The 27,311-nt window shown below is 41.6% G+C and overlaps 1 protein-coding gene across 1 annotated transcript; it reads right to left on the bottom strand.

Moving 5' to 3' along the window:
* Window positions 1–223: 223 nt before the first annotated feature.
* LOC133072726 (dynactin subunit 1-like) lies at window positions 224–4,204 on the bottom strand. The gene is given in 6 exon segments (XM_061166282.1): window positions 224–861; window positions 864–1,541; window positions 1,544–1,642; window positions 1,645–2,033; window positions 2,035–2,920; window positions 2,923–4,204. Coding segments are annotated over 6 exon segments (3,972 nt in total).
* Between the last annotated feature and the right edge of the window lie 23,107 nt (window positions 4,205–27,311).

Below are 27,311 nucleotides of genomic sequence, written 5' to 3'. Positions count from 1 at the left end.
CCTTTCAGTTGTAACTAGTATTTCTAGCAAGTATTATTTTTTTAAATGAAAGTCTAGCCTAAGAGTTGTACATTTTAGGTCTCTGAAGAAGACCATGTTTTTTTTTTTATTGTTTTGTTTTTGGTTTTTTTTGAAGCAGAAGCGGCTTTAATCAAGGAGTGAAGTCCTCAGTCGGAGAGACCTCATTCAACCAGTGGTTGCGGGGTCTCAACCTACCTACCCCCTAGAGCCCCTGCAGCTCCTCAGGAAGAAGGGAGCCACTGAACAGCGAACTCTGGCCGAGGCCAGGGGCGGGAGCCAGGGGAACCCGGGTCAAGGGGCAGGGGCGGGGCACCGCGGGGGGCGTGACGCCGAGTGGGGCAGGAAGAGCCGTCGCACGCGGTTCTCCCCGGGGCCGCCTGGTGGCCACGCAGCAGGAGGAGCGGCTCCAGGAGGGCTGCGGGCAGCCGCCGGCAGTGAGGGAAGAAGCATTTAGGAGAAGCTGGCGCAGCCGCTCCTGGGTGAGCACCAGCCGGTGCCGCTGCCCAAGGCCAGCCGCGCACGAGAAGGTCACTTTGCCCATGTACACAGCATCATCCTGCCGCTCTTCCTTGGCCCTGAGGAAGGCTGATGAAGGGAAGGTGGCAAAGTCAGTGGGGACCGTGGCTCCAGGGCGCTGAGATACAGTCTCCTTAAGAACCTCATCCTTGAGCTTCTCAATGGTGTCGCTTAGGGACTTGAGCTGAACCACCTGCTCCAGGAGCTGGGCCGACGGGCTCTTGGCAGCAGAGTTGGAGCGAGTGATGTCCACCACATGGGTGCCTACGCTCAACTGATTCAACATCTCCAGCAGCTGGTTGGTCTTACGATACAGCGCTCCATGGCAAGCTCACTGTCAGGGCCCTCATGGGGCAGGAGAGAGAGTTTGGCCACGTGCAGAGGGGGCAGGGCTGCTAAGGATGCCTTCATCTTGGCTCCCTTGAGGACGCTGTTCTCATTCTGGAGCTGGGAGATGTGCAGCCTCATGGCCAAGATCTGCTGAAGCAGCAGGGGTGAGTCCTTCACCAGCCCTGGGCCAGGCACAGACCCCGGAGCCTGCCCAGGGGCACCTCCCCCAGCAATGCCAGAGACCAGGGTGGCAATACCCGAGGGAGGGGGCCCCCTGTGCCCCTCAATCATGCGCTTGGACTGGCTGTTCAATCGCTGCTTTAACTCAGCCTTCTCTGCCTCCAGCTGGTCGATGTTGGCCTGAAGTGCATCCATGGTCTCCTCCAACTCTTTCTCCTCCTTCCACAGCAGCGTCTGGGTCTCCTCCAGCCGAGTCTGGACTTTCTCAATGCGCTCATCTGCATCCTTGGCAGCACTGTCCAGCTTCTTCTCCAGGAGGCTCAGCTGCACATTGGCCTCACTGAGCTCTTCCCCCTTGATTTTCAGTGACTTCTTCAGCTCTTTAATAACTGTCTCTCGATCGTCAAGCTTCAAACCCAGGCCTTCAGCATCCGTGATCTCTGCACGAAGAGCCGCAGCCCGCAGCTCACCTGGGGGAGGCTTTCTAGGGGGCGCTCGGCACCGTACTCCCCCTCCTGCATGGCTGTGGCCAACCTGTTCACAGTGCTGATGAGCGGGCTGCACGACTGGCGCAGACACTCATCGGGGTTGCTGAGGGGGTCCCGTAGATCTGCTCGCTTGCTTTGAAAGCCAGCTCCTCCAAGGCAGCCACAGGCAGCCCCTCGTTCTCTGCCAGTGTGGCAATGAGCTGGGCAGCGGCTGCTGCTACCTCCTGTAGCACCGCCACCACCCACGTCCAGTGTTTTCTGCAGTCAAGGAGTGTGTCGGATACCTGTGGTCCAAAGGCCAGTGCAGCTGGGATCCCAGGCGCATCCGTCCCTGGCATCTGCCGCCAGATCTTCTTGCAGAACTGGTGGGTATCACTGCACGAAGTTTCCAGGTCCCGGAGCAGGAGGGCAATATCTGAAGCCTCCTGCCCACCCTGCAAGAAGGCCCGTAGCCGTCCCACCTCCGCACTCATGCAGTCCAGGGCACTCTGGGTAAACAATGTGGTCAGCCAGCTGCATGGTACTGTCCTCAGGTTGTTCAGCAAGGTGGATGCTGTATAGAGGCTGGTAGTACTTGATGGCCTTGGTGAGAGGCTCTACATTGACAGTCTCATCCAGCTGATCCTTGGGCAGCAGCTCGATGAGGAAGTCCAAAGAGCGTTCGTGGGCACTCATCTCAGGGTAGAGGCTGCCCACCTTCTTATACACGTCCACACTGCACTGAGAGAGGGCGTGCTCGCAACGATGGAGTGTGGCCTGCAGCAGACTCGGTGAATACACCGGCCCAGCAGCAAAGCTGAGCTGCTCCTCTGCAGCTCCTCGAAGTCCTGGCCACTCTGAACAGCTCTCACTTAGTTCAAACTTTTCCTGGGCCTGCTTCCGGATTAGCTCTGCCTTGCAAATGAGACGAGGCATGAACAGCAGCACCAGAACGCAGTCATGGTCCCCACCTGGCCGAAGGAAACTGTCGGGCATGAAGGCTGTCAACAGGGATATGTGCCGGTTGGCCTGGGCCACCTCCATCTGCCTCAATTCCATTTCAATTGCCTTAGCAGGAGCCTTAGTCTCGGCAAACTTGATCTTGAAGTCAAAAGTCTCCGGAGGTGGCTGCTGCTGCCTTTCCACAGACGCTTTCTGCTGGTTTGTCAGAGCCCGATTCACATCCTGCAGGTGGGCGGTCAGCTGGTGGTGCTTCTTGATGGTTTGCTGATAGTCCGCGACGGTCTCCTGGGCTGCTTCCGCACGCTTCTGGGCATCCCGGACCGGTGCACCTGCCATATCTAGCTGCTCCCGCCGCTCCAGTTCTGTCTCACGTGCATTCTCCTGCAGTTCATCGTTTATTTCATTTATTGCTTCCAAGTCCCCCACCATTTCCTTCCGTTGCACACTTTCTCTTCCAGATCCAGGTTCCGGTCTGTCAGCGTATCCACCATCTCCTCCGCCCCCAGAGCAGCATCGACCTGCTCCTTGAGCTCATCAGTGGTGCGCTCTGCCTGGCCCAGCTCCTCCGGCAGACGCTCCCGCTGTTGCCTCACAACTTCCAGCTCTTGGTTCTTCTTTTCCATGAGCTTCTGGAGTTTCCCGTGCTCCTGCTTCTCTGAGGAAGAAAGATCCCGCATTCTCACCAGGGCATCCTTTAAGCGGGCATTCTGCTCCTCAAGCTGCTTGAGCTGATAACTGGATGTGGCACCATCTGAGCCCTTCTCTTCAATCTCAGCTTTGAGGCTTTCCAATTCAGTAGTGAGCTCTTGCACACGTTCCCTCGGCACCTCGGCCTCCTGCTGTAGGGACTCGGCCCGCTCTTCGGCCATCTCCTTGTCCAGAGCGGCCATCTCGATAGCATCAGCAGTGTCAGCCATCTCCTCCATGTAGCGTTCCTTTGCCTCTAGGGCCTCCTTGGCTTCCTCGCGAGCCTCCTTGAGGCGCCCCTGCAGGTCTGCCTGCTGCTCCTGCATTTTGCTTTTCCATTCCTGCACCCACTCCAGCTGGATCTTGTGCTTCCCCAGCTCTTTCAGTTTTGGCTTGTCTTCTGCACGTTTCAGCCGCAGGGTCTCCAGTTTCCCCTCCAGGTCCCGCACCTGGGCCCTCAGGCCCTCCTCTTCCTTAGAGGGGGAAGGAAGTGGGAGTGCTGCTCCAGGGGAGGTGAGGGCCGGCGTGGGGACGATGGGCGCTGCCAGCGGAGTCTGAGCTGGGGTGCTGGGCTCACTGCTGCTCTGCTCACCTGCCGACGCTGAGCCAGAGGGGCCCAGGGAGCCCCTGGCCCCGGCCACCCCCGTGCTGGCTGGGCGGGTGGGCAGTTTGCTGGTCTTTGGGTTTGAGTCAGTTCCCTCTCTTCTGAGGACCTTTGAGGCAGAAGAATCAGGTGTCTCTGGTGAAGTAGTATCCGCTCCATCTTCAAATACCTGTATCTGGGACTGGCGCACAAAGATGCCGTGTCCTTCATCGCAAGTGAAGTACTTCCTGCCTTGGACGGTTCCGTCATTCTTGCCTTTTGCTTCATCCAGGATCACACCTACCCATTTGCCAGTAGCAAAGAGGGTGGCTCCAACACACGCCACGGTGCCACGGTGGCCTTTTCCAATCACCTCCAATCACCTCCGGTGGCCTTTTCCAGTCGCCTCCGCGCGGGAGCCCACTCGCAGAGGCCGGGCACTTGCCTCGGCACTCATTCTGCTGCCGCTGGGAGTCTGCAGTGTCAGGGGCTCCGCGCCCGGCACTGGGCCCCACTGGCGACCCGAAGAAGACCATGTTGATTAATGTTTTTGCTTAGGTCTTATAGTGGTTATTCTTATAGAAATGATACTCTCATCTCTTAGGACCATTGCTTGGATAAATACTTGTGAAATATTTTATGTTTCATCTCTACTTCTACACTTCTGACTTTTATTCTGTTGTCCTCTCAGAGCTGTAACTCAGATTCCTTTTGTAGAGCTTTTCTCTTGACTTTTAAAATAAGGAACTATTCACTAATCTGTGGCCCCAAAACACCCCACAAAAATGAACAAATGAGATGATCAACTTACTTGGACATTGAGAAAGATAAGTGAACAATTTTTGTGCATTTTAAGGAATCTAAACTAGTTTAGCCTAGTATTCTTAATAAGTAGCTGAAATAGCACGTATAGGGGAAAAACAGTAAGGTGGAAAAGCTTTATAATCCATTAATTTCTATATTTCACAAGTAAATGGCAATTTTTTTGGTATTTTAATGGTACAAAATCCATAATGGTAGAACAAAATTAGTTTTTGAATGCTTGCTTATTATCTTTGGAAAAATTGTAAAATCTCAGGTGTATTTGGAATTCTGTCCCATATTGTTATGTGGAAACATACTGCATTTTGAATATATATACTGTATGAAATATCATTAAATTGTATGCATAAATTAAGCAATTGGGAAATTGAATTTCACAATGGATCACTGATTTTAAACTATAGAATTCTACCTTGGACTAAATTAAAAAGTAATCACTTGGTGTTTTGATGTCTTCTTAGTAAAACTTCCTTTACTAAATACCAGCATAGCTAAATTCTAGAAAACAATCTCTGCACAGTCTTGCTCATAAGAGTAAAAAGCACTACCATTATTTTGTGAAAGTAATGTTTTTGAAATTAATACTTTTACACAAGTGTGGAGAATTTGTTAATACGTAGTTAAGTTGAAGAGCCTTTTTGGTTATCACTGCTTGCATTTTTGCTTCTTTAAAAGCAATTGTAGAGGATATTTTTGATAATTTCTGTGACTAAACTACAAAGATTGAAATGAAGGAAAGAAAAAGAGGTGTGAAGTTGATGTTTCTTTTATAAGTTGATATTTCTCCTATAAGTTGATGATTCTCTTAATCCAGCCCAGTTATAACTGATCATTGGTCCATCAGTGGTGACAGGAGTGGAGGATTAGGAGGGGAATGCTTGAGAAAGAAACCAGCCAAGACCATTAACAGTTCAGGAGTAATTCAGTTATTTCTGCTGTAATGATTCCATCCTCAATGATCTCCTGCAGCCCAAAGTTCTATATGCTAAACATAAAGATAAACAAGTTATTAACATCTATGCTGCCAAAACAGTTGTTGGATGGCAGTTGAGTAAATCCACTCCTTTCCTGTAAATGTACATGCATTTACCTCCAAAAAGTAGAGAAGGGAATTAACTTGATTATAATCTTATAGAAGGAATAAAAAATGATTAGACATTATTTTTAACTTGCTTTTTAAATGACTATGCTCAGCAAGGCTTGTATTTTGTTTCACTTCTCTTTGGAGACAATTCCACAATGTTTAAAATCTTTAAAATTTTAAAGTGCAAATTTTTGAATCTCAAAAATGTAATTCTCAAAGATTTCTTTACTTAGTTCATTGAGAGCTTATCCAGTATATTTATATTCTGTAGTGATGAGAAAAAGATATAGATATTGTGGGAAGATAAGAGCTGATAGCCAGAGCATGTTCTTGTGTAACAGGTGGTGGGGCCAATCATTTAAAATGTCAAAGGTTCAGAAACACCTGTCGAAACTCATAGTAAACATTGGGTCAGAAACGCCTCTCAAAACTTACAGTAAATATTGGGTACTGGCCCAGTTGTGACTGTTCTACAGATGAGATGTAGATACTGGGAAGAGCTATTTCTAAGAAAAAATATTAACTTCTGTAATGAAAAACCCATGGTTCTCTAGTGCCCTGGGACAAAATATAAATCCTCCCAGAAGATAAAAGCCCCTTAAAATATGATCTTGATTTATATTACTGACCTTATCTTCTGCTACTAAATTTCTGCCTTCTCTCCATTTCCTTGCTCTAACTTTGCCTGTGCAAAATTTCCAGCCACACTAAACCTGATGTTTTTAGTACTCTTGTGAACACACATAAGGAAGGTTAGTCACTCAGTCATGTCCAACTCTTTGTGACCCCATGGACTGTAACCCACCAGGCTCCTCTGTCCATGGAATTCTCCAGGCAAGAATATTGGAGCGGTTAGCCATTCCCTTCTTCAGGGTATCTTCCTGACTCAGGGACTGAATCCAGGTCTCCTGCATTGCAGGCAGATTCTTTACCATCTGAGCCATTGGGGAAACATGACTCTACTCTTTTGCATATGTGATACACTTCCCCTAGACAGTTGTCCACCCTTCTCCATGGCTTCCCTCATAGCTCAGTCAGTCAAGAATCTGCCTGCAATGCAGGAAACCTGGGTTCAGTTCCCTGGTTGGGAAAATCCCCTGGAGAAGGAAATGGCAACCCACTCCAGTATTCATGCCTGAAGATTCCCATGGGCAGAGGAGCCTGGAAGGCTACAGTCCATGGGGTCGCAAGTGTCAGATATGACTTAGCGGCTAAACCAACCAACCAACCTCCAGGTGAGTCATCTTTGGACACAACTCAAGTGACTTAGCATGCACACAGTCTTGTGAATCACCTAAAAGATAGCAAGACCCTCAGCTTTCCTGAGTTGTCTAGGTGAATTTATTCAGCCACTGGTGCTTTCATACCACTTTTCTGCTCTTATTTTTTTCTTTCTTCATTCTGTGTTCATTCTTTTGTTTTAAATTTTAATATAATTTATTTACTTTTTGGTGGTGCTGGATCTTCACTGCTGCGCTTGGCCTTTCTCTGGTTGTGAAGAGTGGTGGCTACGGTTTGTTACGGTGTGCGGGCTCCTCAGGGACTTCTTTTGTGGCACAGCACAGATTCTAGGGTGCCCAGGCTTCAGCAGTTGCGGCTCTGATCTCTAGAGTGCAGGCTCAGTAGTTGTGGCTCACAGGCGTTAGTTGCACCAAACATATGGAGTCTTCCTGGACCAGAAATAGAACTGTGTCCCCTGCATTGGCAGGTGGGTTCTCATCCACTGCGCCACCAAGGAAGTCATGTTCACTCTTTCATTGTCACTCACTACAGTGTTTCTTTACTGTTTAATTATAACTCTGTCTCCTCCATACTCCATGAGCATAGAATACATAAATCTAGAAGATAGTAAAATGTGTGGACTTGTGACCTGGAAATTAGAACAAAGACCCAAATTACAAATTCAGGGCAGAGCTTGGCTAATGAACATTAAGACTGAATTAAAAATATGCCCATGGGAACTTTTAGACCTAAACAAAGTTAATTTAAATTCCAATTAGAGGCTGATTCCAGTTCTTGTTCTTCTAAGGACTGCTGATATCAATAGACATGTGGTTTGACTGGACTAGAGGAAGTATGATTAGACCACCAAGGCTCATCCTGATCATCTTTCTAACATGCCCACTCATAATGGCACAGATCCCCAAATCCTGAACCCAAGAGAAACTACATTATTATTTTATTTGTTTTTGTTTTTTTAAATTAATTTTTTTTCTTTTTTAAAATTAATTAACTTATTTATGTACATTATTATTTTAAATAATGAAACCCGAATTACTACTCAGCTTGGGCATTGAAGCTTTATCTATATAAAGCTTCAGAAAAGTTAAATAAATCTCTACCTGCTGACCAAATTTTTTCTTCATCAGATATAAGAGATTAATCCCTAAATAAAAGGGATTAATAGTTATCAGTTTTGAATCTGTTTTCTGGTACTTTGAAGGAGAGTGATAAAAGACCATTTTCCATGAACTCATTTTATTGTTGTAAGAAGCTCAAATGAGAGGCATGCTATCAGATATAATAGAATTAGGGATATCTCATTTGTAAAATGCTGTCTCTTTTTCAGTCATAATTCTCTGTTTGTAGAAATAAGAATTCCAAGATTCCTACAAAGATAGGAAGAGACATTTGTGACCTCTACCTAGACCCCTGGTAGTAGTAGAATACATTTCTCTGGGTTGGTGGATTCCAAACTTCTTATATAGTGCAACCTTATTATTTAAATATTCTGTGTGTTTCTCCTGCTATTCATTTATTTATGTATAAATCATATAATTGAACTAATATGTATGTATAGCATACATAAAAATGGAAAGTAAGAGGATGATAAAATTGGACTATACAATCTTTTAGAGATTATTTTGTTTTCTTTAACATAGTTCCAATCCCAAAGAAAGGCAAAGACAAAGAATGTTCAAACTACCACACAATTTCACTCATCTCACAAGCTAGCAAAGTAATACTCAAAATTCTCCAAGCCAGGCTTCAACAGTACGTGAACCATGAACTTCCAGATGTTCAAGCTGAATTTAGAAAAGGCAGAGGAACCAGAGACCAAATTACCAACATCCATTGGATCATAGAAAAAGCATAAGAGTTCCAAAAAAAACATCTACTCTGCTTTATTGACTACGCCAAAGCCTTTGACTGTGTGGATCACAACAAGCTGTGGAAAATTCTTCAAGAGATGGGAATACCAGACCACCTTATCTGCCTCCTGAGAGATCTGTATGCAGGTCAAGAAGCAACAGTTAGACCTGGATGTGAAACAGCAGACTAGTTCCAAATTGGGAAAGGAGTATGTCAAGGCTGTATATTGTCACCCTGCTTGTTTAACTTATATGCAGAGTACATCATGAGAAACGCTGGGCTGGATAAAGCACAAGCTGAAATCAAGATTGCCAGGAGAAATACCAATAACCTCAGATATGCAGATAACACCACCCTTATGGCAAAAAGCTAAGAAGAACTAAAGAGCCTCTTGATGAAAGTGAAATAGGAGAGTGAAAAAGCTGGCTTAAAACTCAGCATTCAGAAAACTTAAGATCATGGCATTTGGTCCCATCACTTCATGGCATGTAGATGGGGAAAACAATGGAAACAGTGAGAGACTTCACTTTTGGGGGCTCCAAAATCACTGCAGATGGTGATTGCAGCCATGAAACTAAAAGATGCTTACTCCTTGGAAGAAAAGCTATGAAAAACCTAGACAATGTATTAAAAAGCAGAGCCATTACTTTGCTGACAAAGATCCATTTAGTCAAAGCTATGGTTTTTCCAGTAGTCATGTATGGATGTGAGAGTTGGGCCATCAAGAAACCTGAGTGCCAAAGAATTGATGCTTTTGAACTGTGGTATTGGAGAAGACTCTTGAGAGTCCCTTGGACTGCAAGGAGACCCAACCAGTCGATTCTAAAGGAAATCAGTCCTGAATATTCATTGGAAGGAGTGATGCTGAAGCTGAAATTCCAATACAATGGCTAGCTGATGTGAAGAGCAGACTCACTGGAAAATACCCTGATGATGGACAGGATTGAAGGCAGAAGAAGAAGGGGATGACAGAGGATGAGATGGCTGGATGGCATCACTGACTCAATGGACATGAGTTTGAGCAAGTTCCAAGAGTTGATGATGAACAGGGAGGCCTGGCATGCTGCAGTCCATGGGGTCACAAGGAGTTGGACATGACTGAGCTACTGACCTGAACGGAACTGAACATAGCTCATTTCAGTGGATTTAAAACCATCACTGAAATGGTCTTATTAGTTTAGATTTTATAGACTGACATTTTGGCAGATGAGAGTGTCATTGCTTTGGATTTTTAATGTGATCGTTGGAGAGCTTGTACAAGGAGTAGGGATGCTAGCCCTGTTGTTACTGTTCACTTTAGATCATTATTCCAATCCCAGGTTGACTGTATGAATCCTTTTAGACTGTGTGTTCATTTTGTGATGGTTGATTCCTTTATGCTACAACCAGTGGGCTTCCCTGACGGCTCAGTTGGTAAAGAACCCACCTGCAATGCAGGAGACCTGGGTTCAATCCCTTGGTTGGGAAGATCTCCTGGAGGAGGGCATGGAAACCCACTCCCGTATTCTTGCCTTGAGAATCCCCGTGGACAAAGGGGCCTTGTGGGTGACACTCCATGGGGTGGCAAAGAGTCAGACACAACTGAGCGACTAGGCACAGCACGCACAAAACCAGCACATTAATGTAGCGGGCAGGCAGGTGTGAGCGGCACTCATGTCATGGTGCTGGAAAGGAATCAGGAGAGCACGTGTTGCTACTCCTGCCTCCACATGGTAGGATTTCTGTGGTTTCCTCAGGATACCTCACCCGCTACACGGCAGCCCTCTTCCTTCTGATCTGGGAGCCGAGGACGATGCCAGCGTCAATCAGTCATGATTAGTGAACTTTAAATGTTTTTATACATTAAAATACTAATGGTTTCCCTGCACCCCAATGAAGTAATCCTCTTTCCCACATCAAGAGAAAAGTGTACCCAAGTTTGGAGGCTACTACTCTGTGTTATAGAGAATCAGACACAGTAGGAACTACGTTCCTCAATATAATGATTGGAAATACTTACAATTCTAGAAGAAATAAAACAATCGTTTTGTCCTAAAAGAAAGCACAGAGTTAAGAAGAAGTTTTTTTTTTTAAAGCACAATGTATCTGTGTCCCCTTTGCTGCCTTGCAAATAGGTTCTTCAGGACCGTCTTTCTAGATTCCATGTATGTGTGTTAGCATATGATACTTGTTTTTCTCTTTCTGACTTACTTAACTCTTTCTCTTTCTGAATTACTTTCTAACAGGCTCTAGATTCATCCATCTCATTAGGACCAACTCAAATATATTCCTTTTGTGGCTAAGTAATATTCCATCGTACATATGTACCATACAGTGGGGAATGAGAGGGTGGGACAAATTGAAAGAGTAGCAGGGAAACATACACATTACCCCAGGTAAAATAGACAGCCAGTGGAAATTTGCTTTATGACACAGGGAGCTCAACTCAGGTTCTCTGTGACAACCTAGAAGGATGGGATGGTGTGGGAGGTGGGAGGGAGGTTCGAGAGAGAAAGACATATGTATATCTATGACTGATTCATATTGGTATGTGGCAGAGACCAACACAGTATTGTAAAGCAATTCTCCTCCAATTAAAAATAAGTAAATTTTTAAAAAATTTTTATTTATTTTATTTTTTTATTAGTTGGAGGCTAATTACTTCACAACATTTCAGTGGGTTTTGTCATACATTGATATGAATCAGCCATGGATTTACATGTATTCCCCATCCCGATCCCCCCTCCCACCTCCCTCTCCACCCGATTCCTCTGGGTCTTCCCAGTGCACCAGGCCTGAGCACTTGTCTCATGCATCCCACCTGGGCTGGTGATCTGTTTCACCATAGATAATATACATGCTGTTTTTTCAAAACATCCCACCCTCACCTTCTCCCACAGAGTTCAAAAGTCTGTTCTGTATTTCTGTGTCTCTTTTTCTGTTTTGCATATAGGGTTATCGTTATCATCTTTCTAAATTCCATATATATGTGTTAGTATGCTGTAATGTTCTTTATCTTTCTGGCTTACTTCACTCTGTAGAATGGGCTCCAGTTTCATCCATCTCATTAGGACTGATTCAAATGAATTCTTTTTAACAGCTGAGTAATATTCCATGGTGTATACGTACCACAGCTTCCTTATCCATTCATCTGCTGATGGGCATCTAGGTTGCTTCCATGTCCTGGCTATTATAAACAGTGCTGCGATGAACATTGGGGTGCACGTGTCTCTTTCAGATCTGGTTTCAAAAATAAGTAAATTTAAAAATAAAATAAAAAATCAGAAAAAGTACAATATATGACTCTTTACAAAATATGTAAATGTATATTTCCATTTGTGGACTTTGGGCCCCACTTTTGAAAAGATGCATCATTTCCTTTCTTGGTGTGCTTCTCTTGAAGTACTGTTTTGTTTTTTTTGCCACACCCAGCAGTAAATTTGACTTCTGCTGTGTCCCTAATAAGTGCAGCAAGAAGAAAATTTGCGGAACACCATAGATTTTAAATCACATTTGAAAAACTATAGCTAATTTAGTTATTATGAACTGCATAAGCATATGATTCCAAAGCGGTGTTTATAAAAGTTCTCCAGGATTCAAAAAGTAAGTGAGTATCACTCATTCTGTGAGAGTCAATGCTGTTGTACTTCCAGGGTCATGCAAGGCTCTAGCCCACAGTAGGCAACCTTTAAATGCTGGTTGAATAACAGAAGGAGTATGTTGTGTTAAATAAAAATCATTTTGTTTAGTAAATTCCTGAAAATCCATGTCAGTCTAAGGAAGAGCAATGTGATTAATTTTAGCTTAGGAAATGTTGATAAATAATAAGATATCCTTTTATAATAATTGAGAAAATGTAGGCTAAAGGACAGAATTGTTTTTTCAACTATGAAACAGTAAATATAATTATTTACTAAAACAATTGGAAACGAATGGAAACAAAATCCACATTATGTGTAGCAAATGTGATATGATAAGATTAATGTGTCCTTTAGAATGTCTGGACAGATAGAAAACAGTGCACTTTGTTTTTTTGTACACTAAAAATGTTCTTGAATATTTTCAGGTAAATCAAACTGCTACTTGAACTGTTCTCTCAAAGCATCACCATATTTTATCAACTTTTAAAACTAGAGTTTCTTTTGCTGAAGTTAAATGATCAGTATGTCTGTGGGTTGGGAGGAATGGGGTGGTGGTGGAGATAAATGAGGCAGCTAGTGGGTGTGGTTTTAGGTCCTTTACCTTGAAACATAAGCAAGGACACCCCAGAGCTGCTTAAAACCCTGAGATGATAAAGCACAGAATTCTCTGTGTAAATTAAACAATCTAACCCTTTTTTTCATTCATCTATCCAGCATTCAGACACTTATTCAATCACTCATTCATTTGGCTAGCATTTATTTTGTGTCTTTTATAGTACAGGCACTGTATTGGTTAGACCCCTGTGGAATCAGAGTGAGTATGTAGACTCTCCTGAACTTGAGCTGTGTAGTCGCTCAGTCGTGTCTGACTCTTGGTGATCTCATGGACTGTAGCCCGTCAGGCTCCTCTGTCCATAGGGATTCTCCAGGCAAGAATACCGGACTGGGTTGCCTTGCCCTTCTTCAGAGGGATTTTCCCAATCCAGGGATAGAACCCAGGTCTCCTGCATTAGAGGAGGATTCTTTACCATCTGAGCCCCCAGGAACCTTAAAGGATCTATAACGTTGTGGGTGACTGCAGCAAGGTGGGGATTGGTTACTCAGCCTCTTTCTGTTTTAGGTTGTTACCGTGGAATTGGACCTCTTTATAAGCAAACTTTAAAGAGATTGTTATAGAAAATACCTTTTAAAAGCCATTTTTAATCCTAAGGTAAATTATGGACTCTGGGTGATTATGATGTGTCAGTGTAGGTTCATCTTTGGTGAAAAATGTACCATTCTGATGAGTAATGTTGATAATGGGCGGAAGTTGTGTTTGGGTGGGAAGTAGGAAGTATTTGGAGAATTTCTGCTCTCTCCTTTCAATTTTGTTGTAAGCCTAAAACTGTTGTAATATATAAAGTTCTTTAAGAAACATTCAGTTGCAAATGGTTTATGGTAGATAAAAGTATATAAGCAAACATCTGCTTAGTTGTTTTATAACTGATTCCACAGACGGCAGATGTTTACTGCATTGGCATCTATAGTAATAACTTTTTCCCAGTGACCTTCAAACTTAGCCTCAGTACATTTATTTAAATTCTTCATTAAAATATATGTAAGAGAAATGAAGATCAGACCAGGATGCTTTGAAGGTTTGCTATGCTCTAGTCTGTTGAATCTTTGCTAACGTTATTGTGTATGGAAAAGTTCTGCTTGGTGTGACATTTCCATATTTCAGCCAGAGTTTCTTAAATTTTTCAGTTCTCATAAAATATAGTTTAAGTCTTTATGCATTATGTATGATTCTTTATAACATCTAATTCCCCCACCCTTTCACCCTGGAGTATAACTATAAATAGCCATAACATTTAGACCTGGCTATTGAACAAGTATGAGGAAAATTTAGATCCAAATGGGAGACATTGCTTCACATTTCATGATTCACTGTGCAATCTATGTTTTAAAATGGCTCTTTTACTGTTATAAATATGCTCCCTTCTGCTTAATTGTGACATCCTCAGGAACAATTATTGCCAACTGAATTCATACCACTTTAGCATAAGTAACTCTACGGTTTAAAATGCGTGAAGCAATAATTATATTATAGATGGGATGTTTAAAAAAACTTTTTCTTCAAAGTTCAGCTCAGCCACCATTGATAGTCATTTATTATTAAAGCTGGTCAATAAAAATTCAATTTGCTATTTAAAACTTAGAAATATCAGAATAAGCTATATTTGTATTCTAAAGATATTATTAAATCAAAGTCAAAATTTCGAGGGGAAAAGCCTTAAATTTATCAAGAAATCATAAAAGCTATTTCCAGGCTTATATCTGGCCACTGATTTCAGAAATTTTAAAATGTATCAGAACCACTGGCATAGGAAATCTTTGCCTCTTGCACTGGTGATATGAGTGAAATACAAACAGGGATATTATAAAGATTAAATGAGAAAACACAAGAAAGCTTACTGACTTCAGTAGATTTAATGGAATGAGTGATTGCATGATAAAAAATAAGGTAAACTTTTAACTGTGCTGTTAGATTAATTAATAGGGGGACATCAAGGAAGGGTCCAAATCAGTGATAATTGCAGTAACAGGCAAAACTCCGCTCCAACACTTCATTAAACTTCTATTTTTAATGGGGATTTCTTCATTTCCACTGGAATGAACAAGTCAGTATGCATGACTTATTCTGCGCTGAACTTTGATGAATTTTTCTAAGTACATTAAAAATGAGTTGCATCCTTCTCTTAATCCGAGAAACCCCCTATACCTACACTGATAAGCCCTCTGATGCACATGTAAGAAGGCAGGATAATGGGCATGAAGGACAATCATCTATATGTATATATAAAATATATATTTTTGCTTGTCAGTAATAACTCTGAACTGCCTACAGCATTCATCGTGCCTCTTAAAAGTCAGGTATTGTATTGAATTCAAAAATTCTCTTATGCTGAGCAGGGAAAGGAAAAAAAAAAATCAAACACTTTCTGAATTGGGCCCAAATATCCAAGGTTAATTTTCTGAGAAAGCTGCAGTGGCTAGATAAGGCCATCCCCTGCAAATTAGTTTTGCCTGCCTGGATTACAGCTAAATTTATGCAGCTTGCCTTATCCTTTCGGAAGCGCCTCTGAAGTGTCGTAATTAACTGGCACACATAAAGTGAGCACATTTTCTGCTTGGTGGCAGCCATTCCTCATTTCATTTCAGTTCTAACCCAAATGGAAAGGTAGTTTCTTATTTTTACTGTTAAAAACACACATGAATGCACTTGTGTGTGTGTGAGCACACACACGCACATGGATACACACACACGCACACCCTCTAATACTTTACCAGAAGTCTTTGAAAATAATCTTAAAACAGCTTCAGAACGGAGTTTGAAATTTTAAAGGGGTAAAGAATACTGCTGAGAGAGCAGGGAGAAATTTTAGCATAAAATTGAAATAAAAAGAAAAGGCACCTTTTATGAAGTGTCTGGACTGTTTTTTTTTTTTCATTTTAACTAGAAAAATTGCATTTTAACCAGTTGCTTTGTATATTTCTTGTTTATGTAAATGAAGAAGATCACCAAGATATGATGAAAACAACTGTGATACATATCTCTTTGGTTTGTATTTTCTATTATCATTTCTTTACATTAATATACTTCATACCTCCCCCAAGCCCATCCCCAAGCTTTTGAGGATTACAATGTACATTAATGTAAGCCAAAAAAGCCCAAAGAAAACTATCATTAGACACCTTTCTCAGAAACGTGGCTCTGTCTGTCTATCTAAGGAACACCTTCTTTTTCTCTGAACACAAGGCTGAAGCAGTCAATGTTTATTGAATATCAATATAAGCCTTTGTCAGAACTGTCCCTGGTATCATGTTTGACATTGGTCAGCTCCTGGAAAGTACACTAGATAATTCCAGCGCTCTTTGCTTAACATACTTCATTAAGGAGTTTTCTGCTTTTGTTTTGAACATAAAACATTGGATTTGCAGTTTGTAGAAGCTGATCAAGAATTCCACAATGTCCAGGCTCATGGAGCCCATGCTGAGTATGACACCAGATCAGTCATAATCCTCAGGAGCCAAGAGAGATTTTCTGTCCTCCACGCCATACTCTGTTCCCAGATTTTCTTTGGCTTGAGTTCCTCAGAGTTATTATGAGGATTACATGGGTTAACATATAAAATGTTTAGAACTGTGCCTGGCACATAACAAGTATTCCCTAAATGTTAGTGTTATTATTCTATCCTCAGTAGGACACCGCCTCAGTGTCGGCTTGTGGCTGAGTCCTTCCTTACTTATTCATGTAGCAGTTGCTTTTTCTTGAATGAATTCTTATTTTCAACAGGTGAAATGTATGGTGATTTTGTTTCTTTTTCTGTTGAAACTTCTTCCCCTTCTGAAAAAAGCAGAGAAAACCACTTCTTGCTCTTTCTACTCTTTCCTTCCAATCTTCCTCCCTCTTTTCGCCACAAATTCAGGGTGTCATTTTCACTCTGTTTTCCAGGTATCCCCTGTGAAGCCCTCTAGAACTTGTCCTTATTCTTTCTTTCTCATTCTTACAACTCTTGCTTCCCACCTCTTTGATTCATTTTCTGGAAATGTTTGTCTCTCAAGTTAACCACTTGTGAGAATCAGAAGACTGCAGAGCCTTGTGCATAGGGAAAGCACTTAGTGATTGATGCCTTAAGAAGGATTTTATCTGATTGCAGAAGTTATCTAATACAGGTTAGAAAATATTTTCCTTTCTTGATTATTTCTTCCTATGGGAAAGTTGTCATGCTGCATTTCTCATTACATGAAATAGACTGTTCACTTTTTCAACTCTACTGCACACTTTAAAGACAATCAACAATTTGCAAGTCATCATGTGAATATACAGATGGATAGTCTATTCCACTTACCTTCAAAATATTTTCAATTAATGGTGCCTAGAGTTTTGAGACTCTCCCAGAAAAGAGGACTGTATCTGTGTTCTTTTGGGGTATGTGGAGTGAGAGGGGACTTTCACACTTTGAGGACTTATTAAAACTGAGGAAGTTAAACAGACACAGTGTTTTCCAATGGGAAACAGACTCATTTAGGACATTTGAGTTTTGGATCTGGTTCTAGTCCAACCCACCAACTTGTGAAGTGATTGGAATGATGCTTGGGTTAGGGATAGTGACCCCTCCCCACCCCTCAATCCAAAATCCACATGTAACTTTATAGTCAACCTTCCTCTGTACCCCATGGTCCTACATTTGTGCATTCAACCAACCTCAGGATCAGGTAGTACTTTAGTATTTACTATTGAAAAAAAATAATATTGGGTTTTCCTCATAGCTCAGCTGGTAAAGAATCTGCCTGCAATGCAGGAGACCCCAGTTCAATTCCTGGGTTGGGAAGATCCCCTGGAGAAGGAATAGGCTACCCACTCCAGTATTCTGGCCTGAGATTTCCATGGACTGTATAGTCCATGGGGTTGCAAAGAGTTGGACTTAACTGAGTGACTTTCACTATTGGAGAAAAAAAAAAAAAAAAACTGTGTAAAATTGGGCCTGCACAATTTAAGCCCATGTTGTTCAAGAGTCAACTGTAAAGGTAATAGGATTATCCTGAAAGCTGAGGCTAAATAGGTTGCTCACTTTGGCATCAAAAATGCCAATCTCTTTAAGCTCTAGGAGGTAGGTTTCAAGCTACCTGGCTGAGATCTTGGTATTAAGTAAGAGTGCTTGAATGACAAACACTATAGATATTCAAGGTAGAGTCTGGAGGCAGCCAGGGTCCTGAGATTAACATGTTATTCAGTTTTTGCTAACTTGATTAAGGAAATCATTCTCTGTGAAACTATAATTCTGACCCCTAGGGTGGAGGTTAATTCTAATCAAGACCAAGTGGCCTTATTTCAACTCCTGCTTCTAGGAAGATCTGGCAAAATGAGGTACAGTATCCCCGAGGCAGGAAAGGGAGTGCTTTGAAGTCAGGATCCCGGCACTGGCATGGAAACTAACTTATGGTTGAGAACTGGACTCTCAACAAGTCAGTGGCTACGCCCACAGGCCGTCAGGGTACGGTGGTTAAGGCTGTGATTGTGATGGAGTAGGTCCTAGCTACCAGCTGTTCAGCAACTTCAGTCATGTGTAGGATTTGTGGAATAGGGTACACAGCTTCCCTGGAACGCGATGAAGCAACAAACAATACATTGACATAACATTCTTTGTCCCCCTGCCCCTAGATGTGTATTGATGTCTTCTAGATTTAAGTGTAAAATTTCAGTTAAGTCGTTATTTAATGTATACTATAGCCTATATTTATATGGGATTCCTTGGTGTCTTAGATGGTAAAGAATCTGCCTGCAATGCAGGAGACCCAGGTTCAATCCCTGGGTCAGGAAGATCCCCTGGAGAAAGGAATGGCAACCCACTCCAATATTCTTGCCTGGAGAATTCCATGGACAGAGGGGCCTGGTGGGCTACAGTCCATGGGGTCATAAAGAGTTGGACACGACTGAGAGACTAACACTTCACATCTATTTATATATTTTAGACAAATGTGTGATTATTGGTCATGAAACAATGCACATACATTGTTTAAAAATTGAAAAATAGGGGGCTTCCCTGGTGGTCCAGTGGTTAAGAATCCACCTTTTAATCCAAGGGGCACAGGTTTGAACCCTGGTCTGGGAAGATTCCATATGCTGTGGAGCAACTCAGCCCACGTACCACAACTATAGAGCCCACACTCTAGAGCCTGTGAGCTGCAACTACTGAAGCCTGTGCACCCTAGAACCTTTGTCTCGCAATAAGAGAATGAGGGAGTCAATTCCTAGGCAGATTGGTAAGAAGTCTGGGGTCCCTGAGGAGGAGAAAGTGGTCTGGGGCTCTCAAGGAGGAGATAGGGGTCTGGTATTCTCAAGAAGGAGAAAAGCACAAATGTCTTTTTTTTTTCTCTCTACATTCCTTAGTCACATGAAGCATTTTTTTGTTTTATCACACAACACAACTCAGCTTCAACTCTGTACTAACGATTATATGACAAATGTATCCTGCTTGAGGACAGTTTCTCCTTCTTGAAAACCTGACTAATCCTGTTATCTTAAAATGTAAATTGTGGGAGTGGGTCTAGTAAGATCTTTACAACCTTGAGACATTCTTTTGATTTATTGTAATAACCAATTGAAAAGTATATAACTCCCTTTTCTAAGACTAGTGAGGGTGGCACTGTCCCCCTTCTGTTGCCTATGTCAGAAGCTTTCTATGAAAGTTTATTTTTCTATGAACCTTTTTCTACGAAAAGTCCCTTTTCGTACTTTAATAAAACTCTGCTACACAAAAGCTCTTGAGTGATCAAGCTTGGTCCCTGGTCCTGAAGCTAAATCTTTGGAGATTACAAATCTGACACCGTTAACGATCAAGAAGCCACCACAATGAGAAGCCTGCACATCACCTCTTCTTGCCACAAACATAGAAAGCCTGCATGCAGTGACAAAGACCCACACAGCCAAAAAACAAACAAACAAGAAAATCTTTAAAAAAATAGAGAAATAAAGGAACTAAAAATATTTGTGATTCAACCTTGTAAAAATATTCTTTGCCGTACTTCCTCTTACCACTTCAAATATTTAGTGTGTGGAAAATGCAAGTGTTAGTCGCTCATTCATGTCCGACTCTTTGTGACCCTATGGACGGTAGCCTGCCAGACTCCTCTGACCGTGGACTTCTCCAGGCAAGAATACTGGAGTGGGTAGCCATTCTCTTTTCCAGGGAATCTTCCCCACCCAGAGATGGAACATGGGTCCTCCTACATTGCAGGCAGAGTCTTTACCATCTGAGTCACCAGGGAATCCCTTAGTGTGTGGTTGAATACCTATTTTACCACTGTAATAATTACTTGGACCTATCAAAGACATTTTGCAACCCATGTATAACTATAAGGCACAGAGAACCCATGCTGGTTCTTTCTTTAAGTATTCTCATCTTGAATGATATCTAAAGGTAATGAAAGGGGGCTTTTAAATGCAGCAACTATGCATAGACAGTCTTAATTTTATTTAGTAGCATAATGGAATGAATCCTCAGATTGATCTGAAGCAAGAATTAGCATAATACTTCAAATCAGTGATAATCTCCTTGCCCATGTAAGCAGAGCTGGATCTTGCTTGCCTCCTCTTAAAATTTTGCTGACTTCTGAAGGTAGGAAAGAACAGAAGAATAACAAATCAAAAGAAAACCCAGTGATGGATTTGGAGTGCCATATGACCTCTTGCATATTTTTCTATGAGGTGGCTCAGTGGTAAAGAACCTGCCTGCCAATGCAGGAGATGTGGGTTCTATCCCTGGGTCAGGGAGATCCCCCAGAGAAGGAAATGGCCACCCCTTCCAGTATTCTTGCCTGGGATAGCTCATGGGCAGAAGAAGGAGCCTGGGGGGTATGATGAATGGTGTTGAAAAGAGTCCGACAAGACTTAGCAAGTAAACAACATCAACATGACCTCTTGACTTGAATCAGGCTTTGAACCGAGCTGAGCAAGAATACATTTCAATCAGGTAGTTCTCATCCAGTTTTGCAAGTCTCTCCATATAGTGCAGGGAGTTCAACTTGGTGTTCGGTGCTGACTGTGATGGGTGTGGGTATGGGGGAGAGGAAGACCCAAGAGGGAGTGTGTACGTGTGTGTATACAGCGGATTCACTTCCCTGAACAGAGAAAACTAACACAACATTTTGTAGCCACTACACTCCAGTTTAAAAAACAAACGGGTGATCGTTTTGGGACAGACGTGAGCACTGGTGTTAGATTTTCTTATTTGTTGGCTGTGACAGAACTAAAGCCTTCTCTGTTCACTGAAAATTCAGGGAAATTTCCCCCAAAGAGCACAGAATCTGCACAAATTGGAGACACATTTAAAACCTATGAATGTTTTAGCTGGTTTTTCAAAGGTGTATTAATTTTAATAAAACCTGGACTCATTAAAACCAGATAGCAAAGACCTATATCTAAAAACCTGAATGGAAAGTCAATTATTCATAGAAAGAGCATAGGATTAATTGGCTTTTAACAACAACAATAATAACAATGACAAGAACATCATCACCTTTGGAAAGCTTGAGAATTAATTTTTGTGTTCTCTAGGATTAAGTAAACTGAACTCAATCTAGAGACAGAGAAAAAAGCTAATGCTTAAAAATAGACTTTCTAAAGCCTGCTCATTCTTTAAAAAAAAATTATATATATATGTATATACATTATTAAATTATAGTTGATTTAGGTTTCAGGTATACAGCAAGTGATTAAGTTTATATATATATATATATATATATATATAATACATATATAGAATAGGTATAGGTACATATATATACCTATTCTTCAGATTCTTTTCCATTATAGATTATCATGAGGTACTGAGTATAGTTCTCTGTGCTATATAGTAAGTCCTTATTGTTTACACAGCAGTGTGTATCTATTAATCCCAAATCCCAATTTATCCCGCCCTCCTTTTCCCTTTTGGTAACCATAATTTTGTTTCCTATGTCTGTTTTGTCAATAAATTCATCTGTATCTTTTTTTTTTAGATTCCACATATAAGTTATATGGTATTTGTCTTTCTCCATCTTCACTCAGTATAACATTCTCTAGGTTTATCATGTTTCCACAGATGGCATTATTTCATTATTTTTATGGCTGAATAGTATTCTATTGTATATACATATACCACATCTTCTTTGTTCATTCATCTGCTGATGGACATTAAGATTGCTTCCAAGTCTTTTTTTAAATTAAAGTATAGTTGATTTATAATAGCATGTTATTTTCAGGAGTGCAGCGTCCATGTCTTGGGTGTTGTAAATAGTGATACGACCAACACTGGGGTGCGTGGATCTTTTTGAATTATAGTTTTTGTCTTTTTCAGATATGTGCCCAGGAATGGGAGTGCTGGATCATATGGTAACTCTATTTTTCATTTTTTAAGGAACCTCCATACTGTTCTCCGTAGTGGCCGCAGCAAATTACATTCCAACCAACAGTGTAGGAGGGTTTATCTATATATTTAAAAATAATATGTACTTAAGATGTACAACATGATGATTTGAAATACATACACAGTGAAACCTACTCATTCTTAATTTGCTTTTCATAGGAGGTCCTGTATCTAACTCCCTTCCTCTGTCTGTCTGTCTGTCTTCTGGCTAGAGATGTGAGGGTCAGGTGATATTCAGGTCTTTTTCACTGATGTGAACACTTATTCTTTCTATGTAATAAGAAAATGAAAAACAATTTCTACCTTCCCAGTGGACAGAGGACTAGCTTCTTTTTCTTCCAATTGTAATTGGAGGGCAAAATAGATTGAGCCGAGGGTCTCTGAACTTGAAAAACTGGAAAGGGTTGCTCAGGGTGAAGCCACCTGCCACTCCCAGCACTCCCCCCCACCCCGCCGTCCCATCCACTCCCGTCTCTCTGCGGCAGGGATTCTTGCTGTGTCACCTTCAGCAGCTATTCCCATTCTAGCTTGAAGCAGCTCCTCCTCCAGCAGTGACCATGGTTGGAAACCACTTCTTCCAGCAGTGGCTTCTCGTGACTGGGATCAGTTTACTAGTTGCTTTCCATCAGCTGGAGTGAATTCAGGCAGAAGCTTTGATAAAGCCTTCCTGGTCTTTCATCTGTGGGACAATTTAGGACATTTAAAGTGATTCCTCTTGCTTTGCGTTCCCCTGGTGAGCCAGAGGATAAAGAATCTCCTTGCAGTGCTGGAGACCTGAGTTTGATCCCTGGGTCAGGAAGATCCCCTGGAGAAGGGAATGGCAACATACTCCAGTATTCCTGCCTGGAGAATTCCATGGACAGAGGAGCCTGGTGGGCTACAGTCCATGGGGTTGCAAAGAGTTGGACACAACTGAGTGACTAGCACTTCTTTCCTCTTGCATTTACAATGATATTCCTCCAGAACCCCCTTGCTCACACCACTCACCCTTCATCCATAGGCTGTGTGCTGCTTCAGACTTTGGAACATGACTGTCCCAGCATGGGGAAAGTGAAGAGTGTAGGGCTATATTTTGATGGCTCAGAATGATCTAAAGCTTGTGTTTGTGCTGGTTTTCAGAAACTGGGATCCTTGTTTGTGACTTCATCACCCTCTCCCCCCACCTCCTTACCTGTCTTTGCACATAAATGATGGCTTGTTCTAGTTGCTATTCATCATCCTCCGGTCTCTTTGTTGGTACCCAGTCAAGTATTCTGGTCTTTCCTTGCTCTCATCCTTCTTGCAGGATGAAAATTGCTTTCTCTGATCTTCAAGCATAGGGAGAGTTCAGCTAAGTGTCTGGGTTCAGCATTCTCCTTTAGGCCATGGGTCCTGCTTCTGAAAGGCAGCATGAAGCAGGAGTCTTGCCAAGACTTACAGTACAATGTTTTATAGATTGTGTTTTTGGAACCATAATTTCAATGCAACCCACCAGTTTTGCTTTACACTGGTATAACCATTCAGTTTCCTGGGCTTTTTTCTCAGGAAGAGAGCATGTTATCCTAAAAGTAAATTCGGGTATTCTGGTCTCCTTATTTCGCAAATAGAAAAATCTGGAGCCTTTGTTTCAGTGTTAACTCTCTTGGTACATTATGATTTCCTACCCTTCTTCTCTCCCTGCTCTGAAGTCTTGGAGATAAAGTAGTTTCTTTTGCATCCTGGATATGGGGCAGGCATTCTATTCTTGACAATGATGAGGAGAATAATGTCATTCACTGTGATTGATGACTGTCTCTTTCTTGTTATAAACACATCATCTCATTTAATTCTTTCAACTTTCCTTAATGTATGGGCAAAATGAGAGTCAGAGTTGAAATTCTGCTATACATGAATTTAAAACATTCTTCTTTTTTCTTTGTATATCTCTCATCAGAGAATTCTGGGTCAGAATGCAAATTAAATTCCTTGAGAAAAGTTCCCCAAGGTAAATGTGCAAATGTGCTCTAATTATGGTCATGTACTACATATGAATATGCCCTTCCTTGTAACAGAACTGGTTTCTGTTCTTAGATATTTCCATGTATTAAATATTTATCATTGCTTTGATAAGTTAATGTGCTACAATTGATTATTGACCCTTTCTTTTACTTTTTTTTTTTTTAACCTTAACATTTTTTTTTTTAACCTTAACATTATGATGTTTGCATAACCTGATCACTGTAGCTATATTTGGTTAAAAAGAAGTTTTGGTTATATTCTAGGTGTTGAAAAACATTCACTAAGGCTGTATTAAAATTGTTAATAAATGAACAAAATGGGAGATGCATGCCTAAATGATATGTAGAAATTGGAAAATTTAAGAATAATCATGACAGAGGAGTTGCAACCTTCAAGGATGTTTTGTACAGAGTGATTATTTTGGGGTATTTTGTGAGGATCAAAGAAAGCACAAATCTATGTCTGAAATGATACTCTAGTGAAAAGACATGACATTGTGTAAAATATATCAGTAACCAGTGGAAAAGATATAGGTTTTTGAATAAGACAAGTACTTGAGTTCCTACTCATTTCTTACATTTTGCTATTTCTGTAACTTTGGGGAACTCATTGACTGCTCTCTCACCTTTTGGGAAATTCATTTACTGGTTTCTCACCTTTCTCTTTTATTAAATGAGACTAATAGTAATAATATTTTATGTCACAAGTTATTTTGAGGTAAAATATATAAAAGTGCTTTATAAGAACTGGTTTATTTATTCATGCATTCAGTTTATTATTTGCAGAGCAGTTCTCCAGGCAGAGTGGGAACTGTAACGGAGTACTGAACAAAGTGATAGAAGCCCTGGGCATGAAAGAGCTTGCATTTTAGTTCAAAGTGATAATTTTAAGGCTAATTTTTGCCCTGTGTTAGAAATCACTGGAGTTTATTTCATAGCTTATTTTCCCCTAAGCCTGAGGAAAAGTTTAAAAGGTTGAAGATATTTGTGTTTACGTAGTAAAATTCTGTGTTATAAAAAGCTTCCACAATGTCTACTTTTAAGATTATTTTGCACATGTAGATAAGGGGGACAAGAACTGGATTTGGGGTATTTATAAATTAAGATAGTGAAGCCATTGAGAACCTCTAAGTAGAGCTGTCTATTTTGTTGCTTCTTGATATAAACTATATACTTAAGAAATGACTGGTTTAAAAGATGTTATCTTAAAATAACAGACTTAGTGTGACTGTCCAGGTCTCTCAAATTCTTTAAGTTGGACTAAAACTCCTTCTCTTTCAAGAAATGGCTTTTGATTCAGCTGAAAAATATCTGTGATGTCACAGTGTGATAGATTGTATCAAAAATGGGTGCATTAATATTTCTGCTCCCACATATTCTGTCACTCCACTCCCAAAAGGTAGAGCCTGTTAAGAAGAGTCCATCTCCTTGAATTCAGGTGAGCCCCTGACTACTGCTGCAAATGGAATGAGGTAGAAAAGAGGCTACGAGATTTCCAAGGCAAGGTTCTAAAGTGAAGCAGCTTCTACCTGCTTCTCCCTCTCTCCTCTTCTCTCTCTCCTCTCTCTCTCATCCTTTCTCTCCTCATCCTCTCTCCCTTTCTCCCTCTCTGTCATCCTCTCTCTCCTGTCTCTCTCTCTCATCCTTTCTCTCCTCATCCTCTCTCCCTTTCTCCCTCTCTCTCATCCTCTCTCTCTTGTCTCACATCCTCTCTCTCTCTCTCTCTCTTTCTCCCCTTCTCTCTCTATCCCCCATTCTCCATTTCTCTTTCTCCATGCAGCTTGTAAGAGGTCCGAGGATTCCTAGCTGTGCCAGCCTCCAGTGTTTGAGGTCTTCCTGAACGTTGAGCTTTTGGTTGATTACAACCTCCTACCTTCATGTGGATGCTGAGTGGGGTAGAGACAAACTGTCCTATGAACACTACCTAGATTCCAGCTTTGTAAGTCAGGTAAATGTTGCTGAGGTTTTAGGCCACTAATGTTATGCAACCATAGATAACTAGAACATACAGTAAGCCAGCTGACCATTCTGTTTAGCCTCTGTCAGTTTATATTGTTTTCATTACTCTTGCATAACCACTAGACGGGGGCTTTCCCAATGGCTCAGTGGTAAAGAATCTGCCTGCAATGCAGGAGACAGGAGATGCAAGTTTGATCCCTGGGTTGGGAAGATCCCATGGAGAAGGAAATGGCAACACACTACAGTATTCTTGCCTGGAAAATCCCATGGACAGAGGAGCCTGGTAGGGGCTACAGTCCATGGGGCCACAAAGAGTCTGACATGACAGCCAGTAAGCATGCACGTATGCAACCACTAGATAATACATGCCATAAAAACCTGCTTGCATGAGATCTGTTCTACATACATCCCTGGTGTTGGATATACTGCTGTGTATAGCTGGGAAACTAGTGGTATTACCTGATACATAGAGATTGCCAGTATGGTCCTCTGTAACTTTGAATCTTGATTATATGTAAGTCTTAATGGATTATGTTATTAGTTACAGAGATTTGGGCTACAAGTAACAGAAAATTCAACTCAAACTGGCTGAGTTATCCCACTTAATAAAAAGCTAAGAGGTAGGATGTCTCAGATTTGGCTTCATTGAACTTGATGTGTTTGCTAGGTTTTAGACTTGCCTCCTCAAAGTCACAAAAAGGTTCTTGGGGTTATAAGTACCACTTGCAGACAGGAAAACACTCAGTTAAAGAAGAGTTGCTTGCCTCCTGTATCTCTCTCTTATTTTTGCAGAAGCCTATTGCAGACTTCTCTTCAGAAGCCACTGATCAGTGTCAGTCTAATGATCTTGGAAGTACCTTGAGAAATCAGGCAGTTTCATGTAAAATCTTCAGGATTCTACTAGGGATCATTTTGTATCATAGCAGTTCCCTAAAACTTAGGGAACTTTTGAAGAGAAAAGCAGATTGTGTAAAGCTTAATTACCTTTAGGGTTGGACAGGAAGAACATTTTCTTAAGAGCTAAAAATGCAAAGTGCAATTGAATCATTAACAGAAACAG

The sequence above is a fragment of the Dama dama genome, chromosome 18, assembly GCF_033118175.1.
Source record: "Dama dama isolate Ldn47 chromosome 18, ASM3311817v1, whole genome shotgun sequence".
Classification (NCBI taxonomy): domain Eukaryota; kingdom Metazoa; phylum Chordata; class Mammalia; order Artiodactyla; family Cervidae; genus Dama; species Dama dama.
The sequence above is the reverse complement of the archived record's forward strand: the minus strand, read 5'-3'. Positions and strand labels throughout refer to the sequence as shown.